Source organism: Bactrocera latifrons, unplaced genomic scaffold (genome assembly GCF_001853355.1).
Source record: "Bactrocera latifrons isolate USDA-ARS-PBARC rearing strain unplaced genomic scaffold, ASM185335v1 scaffold_359, whole genome shotgun sequence".
NCBI classification, from domain to species: Eukaryota; Metazoa; Arthropoda; class Insecta; order Diptera; family Tephritidae; genus Bactrocera; species Bactrocera latifrons.
Genome location: NW_017537000.1, coordinates 39 through 10,837, shown reverse-complemented (window position 1 = coordinate 10,837; position 10,799 = coordinate 39). Strand labels below are relative to the sequence as shown.

The 10,799-nt window shown below is 34.0% G+C and overlaps 1 protein-coding gene across 1 annotated transcript; it reads right to left on the bottom strand.

Moving 5' to 3' along the window:
• Window positions 1-3,931: 3,931 nt before the first annotated feature.
• Window positions 3,932-8,939, bottom strand: LOC108971750 (proton-coupled amino acid transporter-like protein pathetic). Its single transcript, XM_018938011.1, is given in 7 exon segments — window positions 3,932-4,378; window positions 4,454-4,698; window positions 4,782-5,324; window positions 5,397-5,518; window positions 6,712-6,940; window positions 7,158-7,237; window positions 8,812-8,939. Coding segments are annotated over 6 exon segments (1,386 nt in total). The 5' UTR covers window positions 8,812-8,939; the 3' UTR covers window positions 3,932-4,211.
• Between the last annotated feature and the right edge of the window lie 1,860 nt (window positions 8,940-10,799).

The following is a 10,799-nucleotide window of genomic DNA, read 5'->3' as shown; positions in this document are numbered from 1 at the left end:
CTTATATGAATCAGTTCTAAAATAATAAAGTATACCTACACAATGGCAATTGTTACACATGCAATTTATATTGACATCGATTCAAGATCATATAAATATTAATTGAACTTTTAGTATGCAATATTAATGAATCGTGATACATATCACAACATTATTGAATATATTGAAATCCGGATCCCATATTGTGGATCATGCGATCAATTTTGAACGTCTATCACATTTTGAATACCACATAAATTCGAAATGTGAAGGGGGAGGAACAAACTATTGAAAAAAATTAAACATTATCCTATTTTAATTAAAAATATAAATTTATTAAATTTAAACTAGCACAATTCCTAACGATTTAAAACTGCACTTACGTAAGAAAATGCACATAACTATTAAAGAAAATGTTTGTAAATATTATAGAAATTAAAATTTATTTATAAAAATATATGCTTGTACATAAAAAGTATTGCATTTGCCGCACAAATGAATGTCTAGAAAAGAACTGTCTAGAAAATAACGCTAAAATTACTTAATAAACGCAAAGTATTTCGGCTTGATTTATGTGGAGCAAAATTCGCCAATCGCTAGTAGTAGTATTGAAATGTAAACTATTGTAACTAAAAAGCGTTGAAAATTTTAAATTTTAAAACACATATTTATTACTAAATTAAATTTAATTTATAACGTGTTTAGCTTATAAAAAATTATGCATGAAAAAAAAATTTCGAATTTTTTTCAAATTACATTTGGTAATTTAAAAATATTTACTAGTTTGCGCATAAAATTGTATTCGTATTGCTTTATGGCACTAAAATTAAATATAACGGCATTGCACTTAAGCCAACATAAAATTTACTTAAACAAAATTCCTAACTAGTAATGCTAATACCATAATGTTATATACTATAAAAGTCATTTTCGACTAGCTATCACATACATAGTTTATCGCTATCACGCTTGCAAAACAGTGTTTTAGCGATCTACTTACGAACACAAGATTGACTGCGTCGTTTGTGTACGACGCTTAGTAGTTAATATTTTGTAAATGTTGTTTTTATTTTAATTTTTTTAATTTTTGCGCTTGAAATTCATTTCCAAGTGCATAGTTAATGGTTGTTTAATATTATAAATAATACTATTATTATTTCATAATTTAATTATATTAATTATAAGCAACCCTGTATGTATACCGATACAAGAGCGAAACGATATTTAATAAATTTGATTAGGTATTTTTTCTAAGTGTAGCACTAAAACAAAATCATTGTATTACGTGTGTTCGAAACAAAAAAGAAAATATAATTAAAAACTCTTTCAAAACGAATGTGCTTTGTTTGTGTTAATTATATGTAAGATTTAGCAACACAATAACGAGTAGGCCGCAGGCTTTGAGTAATGCAAGCACTCGCTAAGTTATGCTTTTATTTGCACCAATTCTAAGAACCATGCCGGAAATCTTCCTCTAATGTRTGTTTTCAATAAGAAGGCCAAAAAAAGTAGACTAATGGAGACAGCAAACGATGCCATCTCTTTTCACGCGCTTTTGATATTTCTCTTCAGTAATGTTTGCCGTTTCATCATGGAAAGATATGTATATGAACCAACAACGATTGAAATCATTTAAATTTACTACCGAAATTCGAAGTGGGTAGCATCAAGTTTAAGAGCGCAACRTCCAATTTATGGTCGTCATAATCGTCCTGTCAGAACAACAATTTCAGCGCCTAGTGGAAAAATTTTAATCCACAGGCACAGTACAAAATGTTTCCGTGGCAGTGAGATAAAGCAGTGGCCGTAGTGTCGAGAATATTGCTACCGCTAGCGCATCGATTGCGGAAGACCCAAATCAGTCGCTCACATGTCGTTCGCAAGCGTTGGGCATCTCTGTGACGTCGTTGTGRCAAATTTTGCGAAAGGAACTTAGTCTACATCCTTACAAGATCAMATTGAAGCAAGAACTAAAGCCGCTTGAACACCAGAATCGTCTTACTATATGTTCGTGAATTGGGCTGAACTTAAAAACGATCCGGATTTTTTGCGAAAAATCATATTTAGCGATGACTTCTCCAGCACTMRGTAACACATGATTTTTTGAACAGSAGTTTTTGAGCTGACTGTAGTCCTTCTGTGTGATCGCAAGCAGCTTCGCGATACTGYTAAGGAGTTCSCTCATAGGGTTATTTCTAGAGCGCTGTAGGAGACTCATCATATTTAATAACTTCTTTATGTATTTACCTAATTCGAGCATATGATCTCGCACAATTTAATTTTTTGCCACAGTTTCAGAACTCTCTTTTGGCAGCTTTGGTAGAGATACGTGTTTTTCAACAGACGTTTTCTCTGCCGATCAAGCTAACATTGGTACTCGCGGAAATTGATAAATTTTTGGACATTTGTTCATATTTGTASTTTTAGCTAATGCAATGGAGAAATGGTGGACGATCACATGATTGCAGTCGCTGGATATCAACAGGCAACCCCCCAGGGATCCAACCTGTATCTGACGTATTTTTCAGTTTACTAAGCGACAAAAAAAAAAAAAATCGTTTATTTGTTTACCCATCCTAAGACATACATAAATATATTTATTAATATTTCTCTCGAGCATATAATTTGCCTTCCTTCTTTCATAAAGATTTTATTAGCTTCAGCGGTGTGCTTCTAAATTCTTTCAGTAGTAGTAAAACGCCATTATATGTAACTGTATCGGGTCCATAAACTGCACAAATTTTATTGGCGGCTTGTGATGAATTTTTGCCTTTATCGTAGTGGTACTGTAAATTATGCCGTATTTTCTCTTTATTTTGCTCGATGTTTGCGATGCTATAATTCATGAACGACTTAAAAGAAACGACAATCAATCAAAYACATGTTAGCGCGTGAAATGAGCCTTCCAAAAAGGTATAGAAGGTATAGCATGACCCGATGCGGCGAATAAAACTAGAACTACGCTCTCAGCGCCAATACCGCAAGTCGAAAATACCGCAAGTCGAAAATACCGCAAGTCGAAAATACCGCAAGTCGAAAATACCGCAAGACTTTTTTGACAACCTAATATTAACGTAAATGGCACTGAGACAAAATAATCAACAGTTTGGGAAGGCCATACAAAAAAAAATATGTTCCTGAAACTATGCTACGTTCAGCTAAAGGCATCAGCTATCGAAGCTGAATTTGAATAACGAATCTACTCAAACACATCTTTAAGGAAAGAAAAAACACTACATGTGGTTAGGTAAGTAACACTAAATATGGCTTAAAAACTGAAAGACATGCTTTTAAAGTACAATGATGTTGATTAAAAATTTGGTGAAAAGCTCACGAAGAAGAAAGCATTGTTTCACAGACGTTAAGGCGACAAAAAAAGAATGATCTTGCCAACAATCCTTAAGCCCAAATGATCTTTCAATATAGTTTTTAATGATCCTTCCGATATTCCTAAGATGCCAGTAACATATCTGACTATTAATCATCGATTCTCAAGCATAAATTCCTTTATTTTATTGACATGTTGATTATCAGTTGATGTTGATGGCCGTCATGGACGTAGTTCGTCGTCAATGCGACCCTCTTTGAGTAATTTGTACCAATCAAAAACACTTGTTCGTGACAAATAATTATGACCAACATTCTGAAAGTTCCGGCAGGAGAAATTTTATTTCACAAGAAAAGTTTAATGGAACTTCTCTGCTGAATTATTTTACTCATCGTAAAAATTTCCGAAAGCACCTTATGCACTTCAGAGAGACAGGGCGTATACTAAACACTAATGATTATTTTGATGTGACATTTGGTACAGAAATTTTTCAAAATGTCAATGCTAGCATATCTCCATACTTACCGGTTAATTTTCATAAAATGGCAACGCTAAAATTCTAAGCTTTTAACATATGTATTTATTATTACTTGGAACAAGTATTGAGTTTTTATTTTTGAATCAAAAGCTTAAGCTTTTTTTTTTTGGTAACATGCTTTAATGTTAGTGACATAAATAATCTTAGGTTAAATATAAATTTAACATTTGAAATTTGCTTTCATAATTTTTAATCACAGCTGCWTAATATAACTTAACAACAGCATAAAACGAATTAACACTTCGAAGAATTGCTGCTGTCTGGTTACTTTCTAGTACTTACAAAACTTTCATTATAATTGTTATATGGTTACTTTATAGTTATATGAATAATTTTATGCTTAAACATAAAAACACACATGGTGCATCACTGATATATTTTAATAATTTCATTTATACTCGCTACTGAGCCAGCAAMGAGCGCGCATAACGCAAAGGTACTTAAGAGCAGATTTTTGTACAGCCTCCATTTCCAGAAGCCCAAACGGTCGGGCCACAAATAAACGGTCTCACAGACACTTGGCACCAAAAAGCCTGCAATTTTATAACATTTAATAAATAAAAAATTATTTAAACATTTCAGGAAAAGTGTATAACGGGTTAACGTACCGAGTAATGAGAGAAAGATGGCGCCCACAAGGCTGATGAACGGTTCCAGATTGGGTATGACTGTGGCCACAACGCCACTAATCAATATAATGGCCGTGCGTATCAGTAACTGAGCCCTGCTATGATTCTTTTCGTTAATTTTATGGCTAATATTCTTCCAAAGCGTATCAATCGGTACGTAGAATATCAAACCATAAGTGAAGAGCGAAGCCACAGCGATGAGCAGTTTCGCAGTGTCAGCCAAACTAAGCAAAAGTAATTCAAATTTAATTTAAATAAGCAAAAAATAAATAATAAATGATTTGTAAACATTCGATTGCGTACTTACGGTGTGCCCTCCACCAAATTCAATGTGATGCTGCCTCGCACTTCACTACCAAAACGTGCATAGCCTAAAAAACCGATGGCGGAGTAGAATATCACCACAAAGATCATAGCGCTATTGAGCACACCAGGACAGCCAAGGAACTGTTGCGGCTTCTGCATAGCATTCTCAATGGGCATAACCGAACCAATACCCTCCATGGCGAAGATGGCTGTGGCAAAGTAGAGTGGTATCTGTTCGGTTCTCGCAATCAGCGGTTTGTCTGCGAACACCAACGGCTCGCTGAACAGATAGTATAGCACTATGCCGAATGTGATCATAATGAATATATTCGCAAATGCTGAGAAGGGCACTAGCCATTTTAAATTCCTTATCTGACCAATTAATAGGCAATGTCTGTCTCTTATACACATCTAGATGTGTATAAGAGACAGGTTCAGACCGGTGTCATAGTTGATCACGTCGTGAATTGTTGTGGCAATGAATACCATGTAAACGCACGCGGCCGCAAAATGGGCTGCCATCAATCCGCCATCAATGAGACGTCTGTGAGAAGAGAGAAATTGAAATTTACAATAAATAAGTAAATTTTTGTTATTGTACAAAAGTTGTACTTACTTTGCAACGACTGACCAGGGACGTAGGCATTTTGGACCACCTTCGAAGACCTTCTCGGTGGTTTCCGAAAAACTCAGCGCCGAGATTTTATTATCTCGACAAATGCTTTGTGAGGTTTTTACCTATAAAAATAAAGAAATAAAAATAGTAAGAACTTACCTACAAATTAAGTATGCGCTATTCAGAGTATAACTAGAAAATAAGTTGAGAGCTAAAATTAAATAAATTAATTTATTTGCGATAGGTGGCAACTCTACGCGCRGTTATATTTCGTGAAAGAATAATTGTTTATGTATAAGATACACATATAGCTAAACATTTTACATTTTTATACAATTTTTAATATTTTGCTCAGTTAAAGTTTTTTTAACAGTTGGCAGCTCTAACTTTAATTAAATATAGCACTTCCCTTCAAACTTTKTGGAACTTTTAGTTTTGGCACACAAATTACAATTTGAGCTAATTTTAAGTTTTTTGCATTAGTTGGCAACTCTATCTCAAATAATACTTTTAAATAAATCACTTTCAGCAAAACTATGTAATCCCCTTGATTTTTGCAGGCAAATTATAATTTTCGATTAGTTAAAGTTTCGAGCATTAGATGACAACTCTATCAACTCTATCACAAAATTATTTTTRAAAAAGTTACTTCCCGAAAAAATGTGTACTCCTCTTACTTTTCGCATGCAAATYATAATTTTTAATGAATTTAATTTTCTTGAAGTTTTGAACAAATTACTTCCTGCAAAATTTTTTACTCTTTAATTTTTTAATTTTTAAGAGACGTGTGTAAGGTGGTAACTCTTTCTCAAAATATTTTTAAATAAAACACTTTCTGCAAAACTATGAAAACYTTTTACTTTTTGCATGCAAAATATGTACATATGTATAACAATTATTTAATTTAATTTAATTTTTTTTATTATGTGGCAACTTCATATCCAAATTTCCTAAAATTATAATCGGAGAAATTGAAAACTACTTTCACTAACTTCTTCCATTTAACAATTTCGCAATATTTTTCTTAGATGTATCCAACGATAGTTGGCAACTCTATCATAAAATAGGTTTGAATTCATGAGCCTACTAAAAATTTGTGAAGATTTTCTTAAATATTTCAATTTAAACAATATTTTACCACACATAAACATAAAAAATGGTTTTTTAAAGAGAAAAAAAAAATCTTTATCAATTTGGTTTACGCTCACCGTTTGAATAGGCAAATCCGAGTCAAATTTGATTTTGAGTGTCGTTAAAATAAAGGCTTTGTTCGAAAAGACTACTTAATTTCCTTAGGAAAAGTATATTTACTTACCAAAATATGTACACAATGCGTACAAAGCAAGCCCACGATCAGCGTAGCAACCATACTGAAGAGCAAGCCACCATTGTAGAAAGCCATYGGCATGGAGAGTATACCGAAACCTAAAGAACCTTTAAGCAAATGCACAAAAGCGCCAACTGATGATTGACCATTAACTTCATCGCGATAAAGCTCTGGATTGTATTCATCATCAAGCTGTTTCTTCGCAGTTAGATAAGTTCTAAGAAGCATAGAGGAATGTTTCAAAGATTAGAGACGAAATTAATAAGTTAATTGTAAGAATTTACCTTGAACTGCAGCTGTCTCTTATACACATCTAGATGTGTATAAGAGACAGTCATCAAGCTGTTTCTTCGCAGTTAGATAAGTTCTAAGAAGCATAGAGGAATGTTTCAAAGATTAGAGACGAAATTAATAAGTTAATTGTAAGAATTTACCTTGAACTGCAGTCATTCAGGGTTAATTCAGAGCTTGTGTTCACATTGAGCGAAGATGTCAAATTTACGTTTTCCATCATCTATAGATTACAGAAGGATATATTTGATTATACTATAATCATAAAATTGTTAATTTATTCTACAAAATCTACATCGTCCACACAAAATAATCTCCATTGGCTGAAATACACAACGTTTTTTCCACTCCTCGAAACAGTTGTTAAATTCAATTTCTGGAATATCCTTCAATAGCGATAGAGATTCACGTTTAATATCGTTAATTGTCCGTGTCAACATGCCTCGATTTTTGACCTGCTTTGAGGTAGTTTTTTCTACTTCGCCTCACCTTTGCCACGATATTCGCCCGTTGATGGTCTATCTCCGGGTGGTAAGCGTAGATCCAAGACTCATCACCAGTAATAATACATTTCATGCCAATCTGGTAGTTTGGAATCATAGTTTTATAGACGGTAACGCGACGCTATTTTTCAAAAAAAAAAAAAAAAAAATTGGGTGATTTTTGAAACCCAAAATGGTTTTCTCAGATCCTTCCGATATTCCAAGTAAGTAAGATCTCTGACTGTTCATCGTCGATTCATAAGCACCAGTTCCTTTATTTTATTGACGYATTGATTATCAGTTGATGTTGATTTCCGTCCTGGACTTGGTTCGTCGTCATCGTGTTCTCAACCCTCTTTGAATAATTTGTAACAATTAAAAACACTTGCTGGACGTTTCGGCACCAGAAATGCAATTCCGGATACAAAAATTTAATGGAACTTCTTTGTTGAATAATATTACTTGTAAGCACTGATTATTATTTAGATAAGATTGTCATACCAATCTAGGTCAAAAATAATTCGACGAATGGGTTCTCGCGCGAAATTTAAATTAATAAGCTTTAGTATTTTTGCTCACAGCGTGACAAATTGAGTATACTCCTGGCCGTAGTCTGTCTGTTACGTGAAGTAGTTCTTCGCTTTTAGAAGTATCGGTCTGAAATTCTGCTCGCGTCCTTTACTTATGAAGTATTTTCTCATTTCTCGGAACCGCCAATAAGTGAACTCAAGTCCTTGCATGCAAAACTTTTGTATTTGATAAGACATCTTCACGAACTTTTGCGTAGATTATTGTTCAAGTTAATGAAACATTCAGATTCAGTTCAGCTCGGACTATTAGAGCACATAGCTTGTAAGTACAACTGACTGCGAATACTATTTATTTATCTCAATTCTTTTATTTCACTCCTAAACTGGTCATGCTGATACTGTTTCGGAATAATACTACGGTATTTATTTCTTATTTGTTTGAATTTTTCGTATCGAAAAAAGTTGTTTAAACTTTGTTGCACAGCCTAATATGTGATTAAACTCGACTCATACTTATAATTCGCGATAAATTTCGCACAAACGTAGAAAAATTTGTAGATGAAAGAATTCTCACTGGCAATATCAAAATTCAAAAGCCTGTTTGACGTTTGATATCAATTTACATGCATTCAAAACCGGTTTTGAACAGTGTAATCAATACTTTATACATATATTATCACAAATAGTAATGATAACTAACGGTATTCACTAAAAATTAATTTTGCACAATTTCAGGCACTGCTTTGACATTTTTCGTTAGAGTGACAGCTGGATAAGTTGCATACCTCTGTATGATGTAGTTATTCAATTATTTCTAAAATATTTATTATTTTCAATTTTAACACAATTTTTAAGTTTAACTGCCGTTAACTGTTCGCTCAGACGTATTCTAAATTCTGTACACCAGTTTCGTGTCGACTCGTCTATTTCAGACTAACTGTGTTGATTTTATTTAATATGTTTTCAATACTCTTCAAAGAGCAGACGTTCGCAATACAAATAACAAATACAATATTTTAGCACGTTTGAATTCAGTAAATTTTACAAACACACTCTTGTAAGAAGATTAAGCCAATGCACTTATAACGTTCGATATATACAATATTTGTCGATAACTACATTCTGGAGCTYMYYATAACCWYACAGCACTCGTATGACACCAASRAASTCGKACTAGTRCTTTTAGGAGCAGTGCTGTCGCAAAAATGAAACTTGCACATCATTTATGCAGACTTACTTGGAACTTTAAGGTATACAAAGCATATACATATGTATGTTCCTTAAATTCAATGTTTAGAAAAAAAACACTCGAAACTGCCTCCTTTTGATATGGCATTCCTTAGGATAGGTATGAATCATATAATTCCACATAACTCTCAATTTTCAACGAGTTGATGCAGATGATTCATTATATAGTTCTCCGGGTACCCTACCTTACCTTATCCTATCAAATTACTTGGCTGGTTCGTTACTATCTTAATGCCTTCCTTAAAATCTTCACAAAAGTAAAAAATAGTCTCTATCTGGTATATTTTTTGTTGCTGTATTATATATTTATTGCTATCAAATAATTAGCGCTTCAGTTTAAACTTTCCGATTTAATTTTTAAGTGTCCAGTAAATCAGCTTTAAGTAAGAAGAGCAGCAATATAGTGCAAATAAACTCGAATACCCTCCACAAAAAACGATGTCTAGTTTCACTAAAGCCAGACATTATGTCTCGAGTGGTACGTAARTRATAACAATYTGCCGCCYATATCTTTAATTCGAGTATARACGAGCCKCTCTGAGTCACGTTTTCATGCCACATGTAAWCGGAAGRTTAGYATTGTCTGTCGAGCATATTTACTTGATTTTGTAGTCGTTGGATACCGAGTGGTTGGTTGTGGTGGGCGAGTTCTATTGATTATAATAATATAAACAGTGATAAGTTGCTTAAATTCTTTGTAAAATGAGGGTAATTAAGTGTAATAACYGTTTGCCATCGTTGAGGTTGAATTACAAAAATGGCCGCTGACCTRAAATTTTTTAACGTTAGTTAGCCTTTGCCAAGGTTAAAGCATTTTGACATCGCTTGCGTTTCAATTTGACGGATTATAATCATTTACGTCGTCAGTTTCGTACCTTACGACTTTAGTATGTGACTTTGGATGTGTACGAGAAATATTTTATTACCTAAAACTATGTACATATATGCATATGTCTGACGAAGTCATCGCTTGCGCGGCTATAGCCATGTTAACAACAGCGCGCCAGTCGTTCATCCTCTTCGCTGTGTGGCGCCAATTGGAGAATCTCTGTSTAGCCAGRTCCTTCTCCAGCTGATCTCTTCRAYGGAGTGGAGGTCTTCATCTTCCTCTGCTTTCATCAGCGAATACTCAATCGAAAACCTTCAAAGCTGGAGTGTTCTCTTCTATCCGGAGAACATGGCCGCTGTCTCTTGATTCGCTGAACTATGTCAATATCGYCGTATATCTTGTRCAGCTCATCGWACTCATTTTCCGTAAAACYATCTCTCGAACACTCCTAAGGCCGACTCATTAGATGATGTCATAGTCCATGCCTCCGCAGCATATAACAGGACGGGAATAATGGGGGACTTATAGAATTTGGTCTTTGTCTATGGACAAAAGTTATTCTGTGTTAGATTTCAAGGCTGGTTGTTGGTGTTGATACTGTTGGGGCGAAGAACGACCTGAAGAGATTCAAGAGCTGCCATTTCATCCAGAAAAAATAACGGTTTGTGTAGATTGTGGGCGGTGGAATCATCGGTC